Raw genomic sequence first — 21,649 nt, 5'->3', positions numbered from 1 at the left:
AATAAAAGTGTAATGTTCACATCTAGAAATACAATACAGATGTATTGATTTCATTTTGGCACAAATATTCTGTATTTTTGTATTTGCATTTGGATACATGTATTGCATTTTCGATGTGTGAATTGCATTTCATTGTGGCACGATCCGTCCTCCATACTGCAGAACCAATAGCTGCTGCACTTCTTGCTTCCCCCTGTATTTGCAGTGGAGCTGTGCAAATTTGGCGATTTTGACCAAAAACCCTGATTGGGATCATACAGAAATTACATTCATAACACAAATCAGTGGGAAAATCATAATATTTATTTTATTCTTTTATTTTTTCACTTTTCATAACAGCTATTTTCATTGGAGTATGATTGGTGAGGCTCTGCATCCCCTGACCGCAGGTCCCTGGCACACACAGAGACACACGCAAGCACACACACACGCAAGCGCACACACACGCAAGCGCACACACACGCAAGCGCGCGCACACACACACACACACACACACACACACACACACACACACACACACACACACACACACACACACACACACACACACACACACACACACACAGGCATTGCAACTTGATGTGTTTATCATCAGATGAAGTAGTGACTATTTCTAATTCCCACTCTGGCATACCATGTTGAATGTACTAGTCACGCATTATAAGTTGTATGCTATTGTGTATATGTGTGTGTGCGTGCGTGCGTGCACTGAAACATTCTTTCTTCAGACTTTCTTCCAGAGCAATTGAGTCTACCAACTCTGCAGTACTAACCATACACTGGGTCAGGAGTGTGTGAGAGTGTGTGTGTGTGTGTGTGTGTGTGTGTGTGTGAGTGTATCGGGGGGTACTCAAACATCGTTATATTTGTTTCCAGGTGCTAGTGAATGAGGAAGGTCACTCACCACCCGGTGGTGTAGAAGTGTATGACACAGCAAACAAGTGACTCGTGCCTCTATATCCGTTTCTATGTGACCATTAATGTGTGTCGACCTAATCTCCTTTAGGCCATGGCGAGAAGTGGGTTAAGTGGGCTCATGTGTGGGAGGGAGTGTATGTGTGTGTGTGTGTGTGTGTGTGTGTGTGTGTGTGTGTGTGCGCTCGTGTGCGCATGCATGCACGTGTGTGAGAAAAATTAAATGGAAAAAAGTGGTCAGACTCAAAACTGGTACAAAACTGGTATCAGTACAATATTATGTTACCTGACGGTTAGAAAGGCTGCAAGCTCAACAGTTCTGACCCTTCAGACCTTGTAGATCGTTTTGTAGACATCAATGATGCAGGCCAGGCAGTCTAAGTAAGACTCGTAGCATCACAATTGATCATAAATTAATTCCAAAAGAAGACAGTTCCCATGTCAGTGCTACACATACTCACATCTCAATCTCAATCTTGCCACTATATTTAAATAAATGTGAAATAAATGTGAATTAAATGTGAAATAATACTATTGTGCAATATGACAACCCTAGTCGTCTATCTGTACAGTATAGTATAGTGGATAGTGTACATAGCCTTTATTTATGTAAACCAGCTCCTTCCCTTCTTGTGATTTTTTTAAAAGTTTTTTTTTTCCCTTTCCTAACACCAGGGGAGCCACCCCTCCTAAATTTCGTTGTTTGGTACCTGTACTGTAGCAATGACAATAAAGTCCATTCATTCATATACAGTAATGTCACAGGTTCATGTGTGAACAGCCACTACACACACACACAATATCCAACCCTCGTCCCTCTCATCCCTGGGGTCTCTGACGCACAAGCGCAAAGGGGGGGTTGGTTGAACAGTAGAGGTGGGACTCAATTGATTAGAGCACGGCAGGAAAGAGAGACAGGGGGGAAAAGGGCGTAAGGAGGGGTGTAGGAGCTGTAAGAATAGGGGGTTATAGTTGTAGGCAATAGGTCGCTCTCCCCAACTGCATTGCCTAGCAACAGCTCAATCCACTCACCAGTGGTTTGGTCACTGTTGTCATGGAGACCAACGCACATCACATACCCGACACACACACACACACACACACACACACACAAGCAAAAGTTTTTCTCCTCTCGAATTTGAAGCTCAGAGGGAAAATAATACGTGGAAACAACATTTGGGATTTTGCAACCCCTCGTTGTCATACACAGTCTCCTTAATTCACATTTGATTGACATTATTTAGAACGGTTTGACAAGATTTTGCATCATTACTATCTTTTTTCCCAAAATATGTTTTTCCGCTCGGCATAACAATACACTTCCTAAGGCAGAAGAAGAAGCATCCTAATGAGAGGAAGAACAATCCATGTGGGAAATCAGCCCAATTAAGATTTAATTACATGGAGATGAGTGTGCAGGAATGGAGGTCACCAGCAAACCAGGTAAACAAACAGCTCTGTAGGCCTATTTCTGCCTTCTGGGAGGAGAGTGCAGTCTGATTGGGAGCAGAAGTACCTCCTGCACTGAGGCCATTAGGGGGTAATTGTCCTGCAGTGACTGTTGCGACGGGGAGTGCTGTTATGATATTCAGCTAACCATAGTTGACTCTGAACAGTCTTACAGTGGATACAAAAGAGAAGAGCAACAACAAGCAATAATGGCACAAACACATAGATGTAGATGTGTCCTAGATGTAGATGTAGTATGTAGACACATATGTACTGTACATATGTACATGTACACTACACACACACACACACACACACACACACACACACACACACACACACACACACACACACACACATACATACATACAGAGATGGCTTCAGAAAGTATTCAGACCCCTTAATCTTTTCCCCACTTTGTTGTGTTATAGACTCAATATAAAATGGATGAATTTGAAGTTTATTTGAGTTCATCTGAGTGCAAGGATAGTCAGTGATAGTGATTTCAGAATGTATGAATGTCTTATTTTTTTAAAAATAATAATCAATTTGAATTTGAGTCTATAACGCAACAACATGTGGAAAAAGTCAAGGGGTTTGAATACTTTCCGAAGCCACTGTACATCCATCCATCCATACATATGTGTACGCGCACGCGCACACACACACACACACACACACACACACGCACACACACGCACGCACACACAAATGTGCATGCGCGAGTGCGTGTGCACACACACACGCGCCCCCCCATACACACTTACATGAGTGCCAGGCCAAGGTAGTTGGCAGTGCTGCCCCAGTACATAGGGTTCTCTGTCACAGTGAAGGGGAAGCCAGTCACCTTCTCCTCCATCAAGATGCCAAAGTAGTCCCCTGGAAGACACACACACAGTACACACACTCACTCAGAGGGTCGTTATGGCTATCTAGTTACACTGCACAGTACATGCGTGCATGCATGCATGCACACACACACACACACACACACACACACACACACAAACACACACACACACACACACATACACACAATGATCCACATATCCACATCCACAACAGACATCCACTACCCCCCAGCACTGCGTCTCCTGAGACACCCGCTTTCCCCCTTTACTGTGTCCCCTATGACTTCTACTGCCCCCCTTGTACTGTCTCTCTGTTCTCCAGTGTCTATATATATATTAAAACATTTTTAAAAATCTATCACTGAGACTGCCAATGGCCCCTGGCCTGAGCTAGATTACTCTTCCTGTTACGACTGGTGGATTGATGATTCACTTGCTTTGAAATAAGGCGTCTGCTAAATGCCAAAAATGTAGAAAAATGTAAATGTAAACAACAGTTCATCAGTTGACCACAATGCCAGAACACTAAATTCTGAACAATGGTTTGGGGTCCAATCAATAGTCCTAATAGTACACTTGTTGGTTTGCTCAGAAATCTCTTGTTTGGTCTAAGCTGTTGCTGAAGGAAGGGAGGGAGGGAGGGAGGTAGGGGGAAGGACAAGGAGAAGGCATGAGGCTGATGGTTGGGGAGAGGGAAAGAAGAGGCTGAAGAGAAATATAAGCAGAATGTAAAAGTAAGTGAGGCTTAAGAGAGAAAGTAAAGTCCTATTTGGACGGGATTAGTATTACCTGGGGACCTCATGTCATTTAGAAATCCCCCCCCCCCCCCCCCCCCCGACATCTGTGATTCGTGTAGCGCATTCGCATGGGATAAGCGAAGTCTGTATTTTACTTGTCATGGCTCTGTGTAACATCTGCTTCATGAACAACCATTTGTACAGACCTGGGATAAGAACACAGACGACCTCCGTAATTATTCCAAACAGGAGGAGGCTGGGGCTTAGATGCGAGTAGGAGTCGTGCATCTAGGGCACAGTTAAGAGTACTGGACTGGACCACCCCCCTCCACACACACAAAGGGGCACAAAGGTAAAACTCACGCAATGATTCACACCGGGCAGAATTGGCCTTTTTGAATGTTTTCTTATATAAAGTGCTTCATTATGTATGAGTCTCTTAAATGAAAGGTTGGATACGACCGGTAAACTACTCAGTGGAAGAAAAGGCAAAATGAACCTGCGTCACTCAAAAAGCAAATTATCTTTTTCAATTTGGTTACGAAGCCTCTCAGCCTAGATGACCAAAGCCATAAGAGGAGAGGAGAGGGTTCAGAACTGTTCTACCCTCACACTCTGACAGTGTTGCTAGTGTTGTGTGTGTATGTGTGTGTGTGTGTGTGTGTGTGTGTGTGTAAGTAAATACATGCGCATAGGTGGTGAGGTCAGTTCACAGTGTTAAGGTCACATCGGTATTTGATGCCAGCAACCCTCCTGTCGTCAGCTCACAGCAGCTTACACCCACCATGAGAATCGAACCTGACACCTGCGGCCCCGCGATGACATTAGCTTCTCCTGCGACGACCTCTCGTCACAACAACCGACCTAACCCAAGGAGCCAATGAGGAGTGAGGACTGCTTTCCTTTGTATTCCAGGGCACCGACCTATTTAACCAACTTGTCCCCTTACTCAACAATGATCATTATTCACTTAGGTGTCCCACAGTTGGGAGTATTGCAGCTGAGTCTAAATCAGAGTTAGACACTCATGCCCTGTGGCCATCGCAAGAACTGCGCGATGTGATTCAATTGTAGTTGAAGTGATCTTATTTTCCTCAGGAGCATTCACCTAACCTAACCATTAGTGGGTCATGTTGACCACACCGAATCATCAACATGAAGGACGGCAACCGACCTCCACCACCACGACGATAACAACACACACACACACACACACTCCTCCTCTCTCAACCACTTAATTCCCACATGACCCACTTAGGCCCCCCTGCTGGCCCTCCTTCCTCCCTCCCCTGTGGTGACCAGGGTGGGAACCTTAGTCATAGGCTACACGGCGCCGGATTTGTCTGAAACAGCGATGATCTGATATCGTTTGCACCTCACGGGTACACGATTCCGCCGAATTCGTGAGCTGAGACGGTGACGAGACGATAACGCCGGGAGGGTGTTTCCATATCATTTTCGGAGTCGTGTGGTCGGCGATTGAGTGCGTTTTTCGCTAACGATGATGATTTCTCTCTGGGATAATAAAGACGAACTGGGTGAGGTAGAGAATGAAAGACGACACGTGTAAATAGTGAGAGAGAGAAAAGGAATACATTCAAAATACTATTTATCTATAATGTGACTCCTGAACAGATTTTTTTGTGTGTATTGTGGCCTCTGTCTGTGTGTCTGTAAATGGACAAAGAGGTGTGTGTAAGTGTGAGTGTGTGTGTGTGTGTGTGTGTGTGTATCATGCCCACCTAGGAAGGTCCCAGTGAAGCCCAGAGCCAGGAAGCTGGTGACTACCAGGATAGAGCCCACTGCCATGGAAGCTGCCCCCACGTAGAAGACCTCAGGGCTGGCCATCAGCTCCCATCTTGCCTGGGCCTTCATTGCTACTGTCATACTGCAGAGAGGAGAGGGGGGGGGGGGTAGGAGGGGGTGGTAGGAGGGGTGGAAAAGAGGTCGAGAGGAGAGGAGAGGAGGAGAAGAGTGATGAGAGGGGAGAGAAAGAAGATGGGGAGGGGGAGAGAATACAATAGGAGATGAGAGAGAGAAAAAGAGAGGGAGGAGGAGAGAGAGAGGCAGATGTTTAGAGATGTGTTTTTGTCCACAGAACCATACATGCGGATGAGACGAGAGGAGACCATTGAATGTGTGAATGAAGAACAGGCCGACGTTGACCTACTTTCTCCAGGACGACGCATTACTGAGATGACATGTTTTGTGGAACAGCGCAAAAAACACAAACCAAAGCTCTTTTCTCGATGGTTAGGAACTCGATCCCCTGCGTCCTGCACTCGCCATCCTGCTCAAAACAAATTGGAGGGGGCCTAAGGTGATCCAGTGGTCTAGCACCATGGCCTACTGTACACACATATGCCCATGTCAGCATAGGTTCGAATCCGGCCCATGCCCTGCTGACATACCCTCTTCCTCCTTACTTTACTGTCTCTCTGCACTATCTCTATCCAATAAAACATTTAATATATAAGAGTGGGACTGCCCCACCCAAAAAAAACAACCACCTTTAAAACCAATTGGAGGAGGAGGAGATCTAGGAGGAGGAGATCTAGAGATCTAGGTTCCTCCCCTTAGATATTCTACTCCAATGCTTTTTGAAAAGAAGCGCGTGGAGGACAGAGGAGATGATGTGAGGAACCAAGTTTCAAACCACTGAGAAAAGGCCCTCTCTTCAATCACCCTGATACGGGTGGCCAAGTAGAAACGTGTTTTTGGGTGGCATGACATGACATACATTTACATTTACATTTTGGGCATTTAGCAGACGCCTTATTCCAAAGCGACTTACAATTAATACATTTGACTGAGCAAGTGAATCATCAATCCACCAGTCGTAGCAGGAAGAGCAATCTAGCTCAGGCCCGGGGCCATTGGCAGTCTCCGTGTTATGAATGAATGAATGAATGAATGGTCTTTATTGTCATTGCTACAGTACAGGTACCAAACAACGAAATTTAGGAGGGGTGGCTCCCCTGGTGTTAGGAAAGAAGAAAAAAAACACTTTAAAAAAAAAAACACAAGAAGGGAAGGAGCTGGTTTACATAAATAAAGGCTATGTACACTATCCACTATACTATACTGTACAGATAGACGACTAGGGTTGTCATATTGCACATAGTGTTATTGCACATTTATTTAAAGTGTCGCAGTTTGCAGGCTTGAAATGTACATATTTGTGCCTCAGCACTACACCTGATTTTTTTCAGTCCAGCAGCTGCCATCAATCCGTCCAGACTGTCCAGGGCCCAGAACCTAGGTCTTTGCTGTGTTCAGGGCCTGGACGGCCCTGTGGTAGAAGCTGTTCTTCAGTCTGTTTGTCCTTGCGGCCATGGTCCTGAACCGCCTTTTAACCCTAAATATGGTTCTAATATATGTCATCTAATACAGTTGTAATATAGTGGGGGAAATAAGTATTGAACACATCAACATTTTGCTCAGTAAATGTATTTCCAATGAGCCTATTCAAGTGGAAATTGCACCAGACTTTGGTATTAACTCAAACAATCCAGACACAAAATCTAAACATTAAAGTCCATATGTAAATAAAGTTATGTGTAATAAAGTGGAATGAAACAGGAAAAAAGTATTGAACACACTAAGAAAAAGCAAGTACACCACAGCAAGGAAAAGCAAGGAACCAGCTAAAAACCATAACTAATTAGAAGGCAACTCTACCTCCAATATGTGCTAATTAATGTCAGCTGGGTTCGAATATATTGATGGGCTATAAAAGGTTTATAGCATGGCTAGGACAGGGAGAGAAGGCTGTCTCGTCTGAGCTTTCACATAGGGTGACATGGGAGCATCTAGCCCCATACTGTCTGAGTATGTCTGTCAGTCAGTCAATGTATTCACCTCCCACGTGCACACATCCACACTCAACTCTTTGTATAACGTGCTATGAATCAGAATCAGAATGACTTAAAAACATAGCAGCATAGATATAAAATAAAGTACAATATACTGTAAATATGTATGAATGAATATTTACAATATATAGTGTCTATGGGGGCGGGGTAAGAGTCTGGGCCCTATTATGCACTTCTTAACTTGCCGTCTTAAGTGTTAATTAAGACGCACCGCCAGGTTAAGACCTACCGCCACCCTTATTATGCGCTTCATACGCGCTACTGCTATTATGCAGGTGTCCCTAGGCGCCCACACATAAGACGTAAAACTCCCGTGCATATATTGCTCATTGTGGGAGTGTTCATAAGTTAATGAAGTGCACTAGGCGCCCCTGCTATTATGCGATCTGACTTTGCTCCTATCGCTAAGAAGTGGTTTGAAAAGTTCTTAAGTTTAGACTTCATGCACGTTTTGAAACACGAGCGCGCCTCCGCGGTTTGCGCATGCATGTGGGCACACATGAACACGCACGTGGCTCCACGGCAAGACGTCAATTACGGTCACAGTATAAATGCTTTATTTCAGAAGGGAGAGGCAGAGAAGCGCGCTGACCTCCTTCTCAGGACTTCCATAATAGCATAGCGCTAATGACTCAACGCAGCCGGTTCTTAAAGGGAATGGCACCTGGCACGCTGATTGGGTTGATTGAGAAGACGCCCAAAACACACCCATGACTAATTTCTTTGCTTAGCGCCGGGTTTTAGGCGCCCACTACAGCACGCATAATAGCAAAGTGGCCTTGACCACGCCTCCACGTCTTAAGTTTAGATCTCCCGCCTCGTCTTATTGATGAAGTGCATAATAGGGCCCATAGTGTCTATGGGGGCGGAGTAAGAGTCTGTGTCAGTGGGGGTCCCGGGCCTTGTTGATGAGGCTGACGGCAGATGGAAAGAAGCTGTTTTTGTGGCGAGAGGTTTTGGTCCTGATGGACCGCAGCCTCCTGCCAGAGGGGAGTGTTTCAAACAGATTGTGTCCGGGGGGGGTGAGAGGGGTCGGCCACAATCTTTCCTGCACGCCTCCGGGTCCTGGAGGCATACAGGTCCTGGAGAGATGTCAGGTTGCAGCCCATCACCTGCTCTGCGGAGCGGATGATACGCTGCAGTCTGCCCTTGTCCTTGGCAGTGGCAGCAGTGTACCAGGTGGTAATGGAGGAGGTGAGGATGGACTCGATGACAGCGGTGTAGAAGTGCACCGTCATGGTCTTTGGCAGGTTGAACTTCTTCAACTGCCGCAGGAAGAACATCCGTGACTACACGCACGCACACTCACACGCACACGCACACACTCACGCCTTGTAGTATTGTATGAATGTAATATGAGCTGTGTGTACTGGACAGCACAGCCAGTGTCTTTGTTAATAGGAGAAGGTCAGAGAATACATATGGACTCCGAATCTAAGCGCAGGCAGGGTCAGTCCAAACGACAACCACAACAACACCTCTCGCACCTTGACCCACTTTCCTTTGCTGTCGACAAAATGGTGACTCAGCAAGCTTGACAAAATATGGCACAAAACGCCACAGGTGAGCAGGCTAAACTAATAAAACAATTTCGATGACATTGCTTTCATTGTGCAGCTTTGTAGAGGAAGGCAAACACAGACTGCCAACAATACTGTGGTAAAAAGAGGAGGAGTTGAACCTGTGGGAGTGTTTCACAGACCTCAATGACTGTAACACAGACATCAATGACTGTAACACAGACCTCAATGACTGTAACACAGACATCAATGACTGTAACACAGACATCAATGACTGTAACACAGACCGTAACACAGACCTCAATGACTGTAACACAGACCTTAATGACTGTAACACAGACCTCAATGACTGTAACACAGACCTCAATGACTGTAACACAGACCTTAATGACTGTAACACAGACCTCAATGACTGTAACACAGACATCAATGACTGTAACACAGACTTCAATGACTGTAACACAGACATCAATGACTGTAACACAGACCTCAATGACTGTAACACAGACCTTAATGACTGTAACACAGACCTTAATGACTAACACAGACCTCAATGACTGTAACACAGACCTTAATGACTGTAACACAGACCTTAATGACTAACACAGACCTTAATGACTGTAACACAGACCTTAATGACTGTAACACAGACCTTAATGACTAACACAGACCTTAATGACTGTAACACAGACATCAATGACTGTAACACAGACCTCAATGACTGTAACACAGACCTCAATGACTGTAACACAGACCTTAACCACTGTAACACAGACCTTAACCACTGTAACACAGACCACAATGACTGTAACACAGACCTCAATGACTGTAACACAGAGCTAAATGACTGTAACACAGACCTTAATGACTGTAACACAGACCTCAATGACTGTAACACAGACCTCAATGGCTGTAACACAGTCCTTAACCACTGTAACACAGTCCTTAACCACTGTAACACAGACCTTAACCACTGTAACACATACCTTAATGACTGTAACACAGACCTTAATGACTGTAACACAGACCTTAATGACTGTAACACAGACCTTAACCACTGTAACACAGACCTTAATGACTGTAACACAGACCTTAATGACTGTAACACAGACCTTAATGACTGTAACAGACCTTAATGACTGTAACACAGACATCAATGACTGTAACACAGACCTTAACCACTGTAACACAGACCTTATTGACTGCTATGGAGTGAAAATCACTACTGTACAAGACCAACCTGATGAACATTTCGCAATGAAAGCTAATATCCTCATCAACGCAATGGTGACTAAGTAAGCTTGACAAATGGCACAAAATGCCACAGGTGAGCAGGCCAAACTGATTTCATTTTTTCTATGACATTGCTCAATGACTGTAACACAGACCTCAATGACTGTAACACACACCTCAATGACTGTAACACAGACCTCAATGACTGCTATAGAGTGAAAACTACTACATACTGTGCAGGACCAACCTGAATCTGATGAACGTTTCACAATGAAAGCTAATATCATCAGCATCAACGAGTAGTACCCACAGAAACACAATGGCAACTTTCCATTGTGTATTTACCATCTTTGAACAAGGATCAACCCTATGAACAGCTGTGGATATTTTCAACCCCAACTTTTCATTGATGCAATTACGCAAAGACTAATAATCCAGGAGCTCTGAGTCATCCGCATCAGATGCAGTCTAAAGCCAGAACCCTCGGAGACGCAGGGCTATTTACAGTACACACACGTAGACTGTGTTATTTCCATATCTGATACAACTCGACAGTAGCTCATCTTTATCGGTTGGGGGCGGACAATCGTGCGCACACACACACACTACTTTTAATTGAGAATGCCGAATGAGAATCTGCTGAAGGTCCCAGGGGCTCTGCTGGTGCCGTTGATTGTTGAACTGTGACCCTGTGGATAAGCAGAGGACATAGCTGAGGAACAGAGATGTGTGGCAGCGGGGGGGGCGAGAGAGACTGGCATGGCATTCTGAAAACATTCATACTCCTAATCATCTGTGTGTGTGTGTGCGTGTGTGTGTGTGTGTGTGCCCTCTTTCCACTCAAGCTGAAGGTGGTCTGACCTGTTATGTCACCAGCAGGCTGTGTCTGAGTTGAGCTGGCGGTCGGCACAGATTCACACCGTGTGTGTACGGGAGGTGAGGAGGCGAGGAGGTGAAACTAGCACAAGCCAGCTTGTCCTCATGGTGTGTATACAGTGCCTTGCAAAAGTATTCACCCCCCTTGGCTTTTTACCTATTTTATTACATTACAACCTGTACCGGTAATTTAAACATTTTTTTAATCAGAATTTTATTTGATGAATCTGCACAAAATAGTGTTAGTTTTTAAATGAAATGAGAAATATATATATAAAAAAAGAATTTAAAAAAATAAAGAACTGAAAATTGGCATGTGCATATGTATTCACCCCCTTTGTTATGAAGCCCCTAAAAACTTCTGGTGCAACCAATTACCTTCAGAAGTCACATAATAAACATAATAAAAAAGCCAAGGGGGGGTGAATACTTTTGCAAGGCACTGTACATCAAAGAGTTATGAAAACATGCTCCGCTCTCCCCTCTTTTACCCACAACTCTGAGAGCATGCATTATCTCACCAAGGCTTGACTGCCAGCTAAGTGAGACTGGAAGCTTTTACCGTCCACAATCTCAGTCTGTTATTCTGTGATTGCTATCCATCAGAACCCTCTCCGCCTAAATGGAAGAGAGGAAAACCCTCCACCTCCTCCTACCCCATCCCACCCCCTGCCCCGCACCTCTCCCCCCATAGAAACCCGGCAGTGGCCAGGCTGTTTTGACAGACACTTCTCTGGGAAAAAGAGGAAAGTGAGGAGTTTGGAGGAGGCGTCCATTCCACCACAGAGGAAGGTAACAGCTGGGGGGGGGGAAGTCCCAGCCTGCCCCAGACAACCATAGCTCTGTGTAACACGAGGAATTCACACAGTAAAGAGTTGAAATGGATTCAATAAAGTTCACGCTGGCCCCGCGGTGGTGTAGCGGTCTAAGCACTGGCCACTAGTGCATGCTGCCCACCGGGGACTGGGTTCGAATCCCAGCTCGCCAGATCCGGATATGGCTGGGGCACACACGGGGAGCGGCATATTGGGCGGCCGCTCCCGAGGGCGGTATATGAGTATTTCCGGACAAGGATCCGTCGCGCAACAGCGCCCCCGGGGTGCCGGAATAACAGGTGCTGGGCTCGAGGAGCCAGTCAGCTAGTCTGCCTGGCGGCCTCTTCTGGGACTGCCGGCCACGGGGTCGTGCGGCGGATCCTTCGCAATAGGCAGGGGATAATTGGATGCTAGGTTGGGTTCAAATTGGCTACCAAATTGGGTGAAAAAGGGATAAAATCTGAAAAACATAAACAATAAAAAATAATAATAATAATAAATAAAAAAAAGTTCACGCTAAAGGAATCCCCACAGCAACATACTGTACAGTCGATATACAAAGAATGAACTGTATCTTATGGTATTATCTAATAGCACCTCCAGAAATGTAAGCTTTGGAAGTAATTGGAGATAACCGACATGCTATTTAACGATATGAACATCACTATGACTGAAACGACAGGGCAGTTCTCTGCCACAAAGATTCTTTGTTACAGTCATCCACTGTAACAGCCGTAAATATGACCGTGGGGTTGATTGGACACATGACCCTTCAAATGCCAAGCTAGATGTCTGTTCAACCTATTGACAATCAGTGATGATGAATACTTGATGATGAATACTTCTCTATATATAGGGGCGCACGCACACACACACACACACACACACACACACGCACACACACACACACACACACACACACACACACACACACACACACACACACGTGGTAGATAGAGCACAGCGACCACCACCGGTGCCATAGCAACACAGACATACGCTCTGAAATGAACAGAGTTAAAAGTAGTGGGGAGACAAGGAGGATGAAGAAAAGCAGTAGAAATAAATGTGGGTGTGAGTGCTGTATCCAGAGAACGGCATTAGAACATTTGAGAGATGCTCTCACCCTCTTTTATAGTCAGACACCATGGTCAGTAGGCTACATGTCGCCTGGTGCCGCAGTGGGTCTGGTGCCTCTGAACAGGGTTAATAATCAAGGTCAGGGTTGAAGATTGAAAATAAGTAGCAGAACATTTTGTAAGTTGTAAGTTAGGTATGGTAAGACCCAAATATTACTGTGTAGCTTCTTTTTCAGCTCTGTTATTTAAGAGTCGGACAGATTATGTGTTTCCCACCCAGGTCCCGTCCGTCCGTCCTTCCGTCCGTCTCTATATACTGTATGACTTTTTTATTTTCGTTTCTTCTTTCAGGACTCAGCTCTTAGCTTGAGGCTACATGTTATTTATATCCAGCCCTCACCGATGGGATTATTCATGTACATAGAATCTTGAGTCAGTGTATATCTTATCTGTAGTATATATAATATAATAGTATTTTGCTCCGTTGCCAGCACCTCATCCAAGTTTTCTGCGGTGTGCGTTCTCTTCTTTTCCAAGACCCAAACATTAGCCATTGGTCTGGTCCGGCGGTAGACAACTATGACCAACGTAATTAATCTAATCTGATTAGAAAACACACGTCATTCGGCATGTTTGCTCATTTGGCCATGATTCACTGCTTGACCCCAGCAGAGGAGCGGAAAACAGGCTCTACTTCTCCTTCTGACCATTCAGGCTGAGATTCAGTGGGCAGAGGTGGATGAGAATTAAGGAAACCAGACATTGTGTGTGATACATTGACAGACAGACAGACAGAGAAAGACAGACAGATAGAGATAGACAGACAGACAGAGACAGACAGACAGACAGACAGACAGACAGACAGACAGAAAGAGAGGCATTCTCCTCATCTGTGGCTGCGGTAGATGTTGAGGAGAATCCATTGACAGAAAGACAGAATGATAGACAGACAGACAGACAAACAGACAGATCCTCCTCACCTGTGGCTGCGGTAGACATTGAGGAGAATGATGAGGAAGCCCAGACAGTAGCAGGCCAGGTTCGGACTCCCAAACAGTCTGGTCAGGCCCTGCGTACGGTGCTCCCAGCGGGACACCTGGGAACAACCACACAGAACCAACGTCAGACTGCCTCCGGGTCCTAGTCAGTCACAGCACCTATATTTACATTTTTACATTTTGACCATTTAGCAGAGACTTTTATCCAAAGCAACTTACAATAAGTAACTGGACTAACTTAGGGCCTTGCTCAAGCGCACACTAGTGGTGGTGTTCCCAGGAAGGATTTGAACTCATGACCTTCTGATCACCAGTCCAGCTCACTATCTACTAGGCCACCACTACCCCATTTAGTCCACCCTTCAAGGGATTCTATTCGATCTGATCTAGACTTAACTACTGTACACTATGGGCTGGGTTGCCCAGACACAGATTAAACCTAATCCTAAACTCAATGGTGGTTTTCTATTGAAAATTGTATTTAGTCCAGGACTAGGCTTAATCTGTGTCCCGGGGAGTCGGACCTACAGGTGTTATTCAAGGCAGAAACTGAAAACCGGAGTTCATATCATTATCACGTCACATTAAAGGTTATTATTCCAACTGGACAGCAAGTATATACAATGTCCTGTGATTATGGGCCAATCAAATCAAACCAGTCAAATCTGGTCTTTTGAGCTGACATGTTAGTCATAGAGCGGATCAAATACTTCCAGTGGAACAACAGCGTCGAGTTAGAACTCATGTTGCCAGGCAGAAGCTTCCCATAGTGCTTCTGTAAGCCAGTCAACGACGACCGCCAGACTCTGCACAGGCTGAGCACCGTGGCGTGTACCCACTCATTTAGTCCCTTTATTGTTTTGCATCTGTTTTTTTACTATCCTCTAGGATCCTCTGGCTATTCTGTTCATCAGTACACATGATGTTTTTAATAACTATATGCGCGTTGTTGTTATTCTGCTAATGTTGTATGTTAATTGCTAGGTTGTGTTATTTTCATGTACATGCACTACTGCGACCGTAATGGGTGCTCGTGGGATGGATGGACAAAGTATTTTGAATTGAATTGAATTGAATCTACCACAGAGACCTGTTTGTCCCATTAGTCCTCATTTGAGAAATGTGCCCTCTTACTTTCATTCACTTCCATTCTCCTCTTCTTCCCATCTGAAATCCTTTATTCGGTTTATACAATTACAGCTCCAACAACAACAACTCTCTCTCTCTTTCTCTCCTCACTCTTTGAATTAAGCACCTGTCCCTCGCCCATCGCTAAAGCTTTCAGGACTGCGTAGTTGGTAAGGATCTCTTCATGACTACATATGCATCTATTTTCTGCATCACTCTCTTTAACAGAGTGCCCGAGGTGAGCAACAGGAGCAAGAGGGAGGCAATTAGCAGAATTAGCTTCCCAAGACCTGACTAGCCTTAGCGTGGACAGTAATTAGAGCAGAGATCTGATTTCTAACAGTCTGGTTCCTCTCTCTTTCTCGCTCCTCTCTCTCTCTCTCTCTCTCTATATATATATATATACATACATGTATATGTATATATATATATATATATATATATAAATAGATAGATAGATAGATAGATATTTTATCAAATAAAAAAGTAAACTAATCCACTAACACTTCTATCTATGTCTTTTTATCCATATCTATTAGCTTATTAAATGTTTTATCTATTTACTTCCTATATCTGTAATTTTTTATGCTGTATGTAAAGCACTTTGAATTGCCCCTGTTGTATGAAATGTGCTATACAAATAAACTTGCCTTGCCTCTCTCTTTCTCTCCTCTCCTCTCCTGTCAGAGAGAGCTGAGCAGAGCAGAGGAGGAGAGGAGAGGAGGGATGGGGAGGGGAGGAGAGGAGGGGAGGGAAGAAGAGGGGATGGGAGATAGGAGGACAGGAGGGGAGAGAAGAGGAGAGGAGGGGAGGGAAGAAGAGGGGAGGAGAGAGGAGAGGAGAGGAGAGCTATGCAGGCTAATGGGGAAGTGGAGACAGTGATTGCATTAGCGTCTCCAGACTGGAAGGGTTAGACTGGGAGTGAGGGCATCTGGAGGGAAGAGGAAGGTGGTCTGGTCTGAACATTAGTATTAGTGTGTGTGTGAGTCTATATATAGATAAATGGATTTCTGTTTCGCACACTCCAAAAGTGCTTAACATTCTACTCTTCTTCATTCTATTTTTATTTTTTTTATTTTTTTCCCCTTTCCTAACACCAGGGGAGCCACCCCTCCTAAATGTCGTTGTTTGGTACCTGTACTGTAGCAATGACAATAAAGACCATTCATTCATTCATTCTTAAATGGAAAACAAACTATGAACTTGTCTTTCATTCCTACTAACTAACATCTAGGTGTTAATGCACTTAGTGTCCGACCATGCCTTCATCGCAGAAGTATGAGAGAGTCATTTGTCCATACATACTGCAGATTTGACCAAACTAAATTCTGCCTCCATTTTCTCATAAGACTCATAACTCATAACTCATCACTCTTCATACGAAACTTCAAAACCTTGTCACGTAAGTCACATTGGTCATTGTTGATGGTCAGGGAGATGTATCAGATGGAGCTCAGAGATAACTAACTAGAGTACATTTACTCTAACAGAACTAAGGTTATTGTCTAGGGATGCACCGATACCACTTTTTTTCAGACCAAGTACAAGTACAAGTACTTACATTTGGGTACTTGCCGATAGCGAGTACCGATACAAGTAATTAATAATAATAATTTAGAAATAAGTTTTAATAATAATAATTAAGAAATACGTTTTTTTTTTCTTTCCTAACACCAGGGGAGCCACCCCTCCTAAATTTCGTTGTTTGGTACCTGTACTATAGCAATGACAATAAAGACCATTCATTCATTCATTCATTCATTCATAATACCATTACAGTTCTAACAATGACTTTGAAAACATGTTTTATTTTCATCAGCTGTTCCTCACATTCTGACTGTAACAAATTAAATATGTGACATGATCTGGTGTTTTTTTTACAGATTAAGAAAGTGACCGTAAGCTTTAAAATGATGTGTCATACATTGAAATCTGAAAATAAGAACATATGAAGAACATATGCTTATGAATGTTGGTACACTCCAAACCAAATACCGGAGAAAATCACTCTTAAGCAAAACAGACGAGTTTGCTACCATCGCGTTGGTAGCTAGCTAGTAGCTAACAAAAACATCGCTATGTAACATCTAACTGCTTGCTTCACAACACGCTGATAGAACATGAACATGTTAAAAACACATAACTACACATAACTAGACACATGCTTTTGAACAGTCCTAAAACATATGTTTGTTTACAAGCCATGTATCTCTAACGCAGACGATACAGTGAATCAAAAACAAGCTGAACTCCTGAGCACAGTATCGGGTACGAGTACTTGTATCGGTATCGGTACATCCCTATTAATGTCACCTAGAGTTGTATGCTTAGCTTTGAAACAATCATATCTAGAAACCAGTGGAGGCTGGTGGAGGTAGAGAACGTGAGGACAGGCTGATTGTAACTTATCTTGCTTATCATTTTATTTCCACTCTTGTTTTAATCAGGTCCGCCTTCTGTTTGTGTGCTAATATTCTGTATTGTCTGTTGCTCTTTGTTGGCTGCTGTGGGGTGTAAGCCCAATACAAATTTCCCAGTGATGGGACAATAAAGTGACTCTTGACTTGACTCTTGACTTGTAAAGAATATAACTGAATGAGGTGTTTGTTATACCATTCCTCCTTCTGTTCCATGCATTACAATAAGCCGTCTTCCGATTTCAGCCTCCATCAGCCTCCCCTGCGATCAACATTATTATCTTCTAAACTTCATGAGAACATTTGACAAATGAAATCTAGGGCATAGTCCCCACTCGTCAATAAAACACTGCTTAGCATTTTGTATGAACCACCCGTGTTTGCATGTTTACCACTCTACAGGATCTAGGCCTAACCATCGCACAACTATAGTACACATATACATATACATATACATATGTATACATAACTGGATGAAGTGAACTACGGTAATGAACTAAACCGACGTTAATGGCCGCTGCCTTAGCGCTCATAGAGTCATCTGATTGGTGGTACCCACGCCGACACAGCCCGTTGCTTGAGGCATATTATTTCATCTCTCAGCAGAACTTCTCCCCTGGCTCTCAAGGAGGTGCGAGCTGTTATCAAATCTCTGGCAACTCTGCTGTAATAAGCCTCTACAAGGCGATAATAGGCTCTATAAATAGACATATGCTGGTTTACCGGAACCTCATTGTTAGGTTTAACTAAGTATTATCAAGGCCCATCAATGTGCACTGTGACAGCGGGGGCCTTTCTGAATGTAATCCGGGTTTAGGAAACAGGCCAGCCCGGCCGCTCCATCCAGTCACTTAAGGCTGGGTGTATTTCTGACACCCCGGTCCCTGGTCGGACTGTGATAGTGACCATTAGGAGGTCTTGACTGGGTGGACGGGGTACTCTGGTACTAAGTGTCTCAATGGGTAACAGCCTGGCTCCCCTGGGCCTCAACTCTGGCCAGGGCCCTAGATCATGCTTAATCACCATCTGGGATTCATCCGCTGGATTAATGCACGGCCGCGCTCCGTCCCCCAGGCAGTGGAGGCAGAGGGAACAGAACATGTCCTGATCACATGATGCACCACGGCTAGTGATTAGACCCCCCCTACGGTAATGTTATTTAACCCCTTTAGAATGACTTTTTATTGAGGGGGAAATTAGTGTATTCATATGGGATCTGATAGGATAATGGGCACAGAGGGTTGTCTTCTGAACGTGTGTCCAATAAACACATCCTGAACATGACCGAGCGTGTTTTGTTTAATTGTTTGTTTACTTGTCAAGGCCAATGTACACAACATGTCTTTGCACCAGATTTAGCGCTAGATAGCACATGTTCATCTGTAAACAAATCAACAACAATACAATACTACAAAAATAAAAATAAAAATATAATAATACAAATCTACAGCTAGAACAATAGACAATATAATCTGAGTTTAAAATGTCTGGTTGTGTGTGACGGTTAGCATCGATGTCATCTATATTGTAGGCTACTCCATACAGTATGGAACCGAGTGGAGTTGTGTGTTGTAAACTCACTCCTCATGTTGAAATACGCCCACCAGCCCCCACTCGCTTTTTGTTGGCGTACAGTAACTGGCTAACATCCGATATTTTGGAAAGACAATGTACTGTAGAGGAGACAGGTTCAATACTTCAGTATGTGTTTCTCTCCCCTCAAGGTGTGTCTTCTATATCATGAATGAATCATCAAACTTGGGGGGGGGGCGTTATATGCGGCAGAGAAAACAGTGTACTGTAGGCTAATACCAGTTTGTTATTGCTATTGAAATGTAGCTGGGTCATAAACAGGGCAGTTAAAGAAATAGGGAAGAGAGAGAAAGTCATTTCAGGCTTGGGTTTTACTACCCAGCATCCACCTCAGTGACCTGGTGTCCACTCAGCAGGAGGCGAGGGCACCGGGGGCATAAATCCTCTCAGAAACCCAATCCAACAAAAACAACAGAGATTCTGCAACCGTCTCCACGCAACCGCCGTGTTCGCTGCTGCCGTATCATGAATCAGGCTATTGGGAGCATGGGAAAGCTTGAGGACACACATACACCCACACTGACCCCCCGCCCCCACCCACACACACACAGGTTTAAAAGATACCCTACATTTTGTGGAGGGATTCTGCGAATTGAATCTAATGAATGAAGAGCACATTAATTGCTCAGTAGAATATCTCAGATACTGTAACACCATGAATATTCAAACCCAAGAGGATTGGCTAAGGGTTTACAACATGCAGGATCTACTGGTCCTTATGATTATTTTAAACCATTAGCTGGAAAAACAGTCGATTGTCAATTGTTGAGGTGAGCATAATATTCATACTTTGGAGACTCGTCCTGCTCTGAACCCTGCCCCTGAGCAGCTGTTACAGTGTGTGCTGAAAGGACATGGGCTGATGGGTGGAGTGGTTGGTTGCCCAGCTGCAAATACAGTACGGGAGGACACACGGGTGGACACGGAGGAACGCAAAAAAAAAAGTAAGAAGGGGGTTCATTGTCAAAATTGTTAAAATACTGTGGGCCCTATTATGCACTTCATCAATAAGACGAGGCGGTAGATCTAAACTTAAGACGTGGAGGCGTGGTCAAGGCCACTTTGCTATTATGCGTGCTGTAGTGGGCGCCTAAAACCCGGCGCTAAGCAAAGAAATTAGTCATGGGTGTGTTTTGGGCGTCTTCTCAATCAACCCAATCAGCGTGCCAGGTGCCATTCCCTTTAAGAACCGGCTGCGTTGAGTCATTAGCGCTATGCTATTATGGAAGTCCTGAGAAGGAGGTCAGAGCGCTTCTCTGCCTCTCCCTTCTGAAATAAAGCATTTATACTGTGACCGTAATTGACGTCTTGCCGTGGAGCCACGTGCGTGTTCATGTGCCCACATGCATGCGCAAACCGCGGAGGCGCGCTCGTGTTTCAAAACGTGCATGAAGTCTAAACTTAAGAACTTTTCAAACCACTTCTTAGCGATAGGAGCAAAGTCAGATCGCATAATAGCAGGGGCGCCTAGTGCACTTCATTAACATATGAACACTCCCACAATGAGCAATATATGCACGGGAGTTTTACGTCTTATGTGTGGGCGCCTATCGACACCTGCATAATAGCAGTAGCGCGTATGAAGCGCATAATAAGGGTGGGGGTAGGTCTGGCGGTGCGTCTTAATTAACACTTAAGACGGCAAGTTAAGAAGTGCATAATAGGGCCCTGTATGTTCAAACTTCGAATCTATAGCAGAGCAGGTGGACATTATCACTGTCGTCACCTTCATAAAATAATGGCTTAAGTCATATTTTCAAGTTTTGAGAAAAACTGAATAAACCGAACCAAATCTAGAATATATGATATTTAGGCAAAAACATAATTTTCCTCAAAAGTGTAGTAGTCAGTCAGGAGCACAGTAACCTCCGGAGGAACACCAACCACAAGGAAGAGGCTGGTGTGGTGTGTGTGTGTGTGTGTGTGTGTGTGTGTGTGTGTGTGTGTGTGTGTGTGTGTGTGTGTGTGCGTGTGCGTGTGCGTGCGTGCGCAATCACACTCACAGAGACACACACTCTCTCTCACACACACATACACACACAAACACTTATGTGTTGGCGGCAGAGCTGTCGTATCTAGAAGAATCTTAAGCTCCTCACACTCTAAATTAAGCTAATAAACAATCACTGCTTGAAGCTTATGATTCAAGCTGATAATTAATCT

At 44.3% G+C, this 21,649-nt stretch overlaps 1 protein-coding gene across 2 annotated transcripts in view; it reads right to left on the bottom strand.

The window, feature by feature from the left end:
- Positions 1 to 21,649, bottom strand: part of pemt (phosphatidylethanolamine N-methyltransferase) — a 39,478-nt gene that overhangs the window by 9,869 nt on the left and 7,960 nt on the right. For both annotated transcript variants that reach the window (XM_080541806.1, XM_080541807.1), the window contains 3 exons: positions 14,331 to 14,446; positions 5,695 to 5,840; positions 3,132 to 3,243 (listed from right to left, as the gene is read on the bottom strand). In XM_080541806.1, the coding sequence (XP_080397932.1) occupies positions 3,132 to 3,243; positions 5,695 to 5,840; positions 14,331 to 14,446 (374 nt within the window). The remainder of the gene's footprint in view (positions 1 to 3,131; positions 3,244 to 5,694; positions 5,841 to 14,330; positions 14,447 to 21,649) is intronic.

The sequence above is a fragment of the Nansenia antarctica genome, assembly GCF_963989245.1.
Source record: "Nansenia antarctica genome assembly, chromosome: 11".
Classification (NCBI taxonomy): Eukaryota; Metazoa; Chordata; class Actinopteri; order Argentiniformes; family Microstomatidae; genus Nansenia; species Nansenia antarctica.
This window is presented reverse-complemented; position numbering and strand designations above follow the sequence as displayed.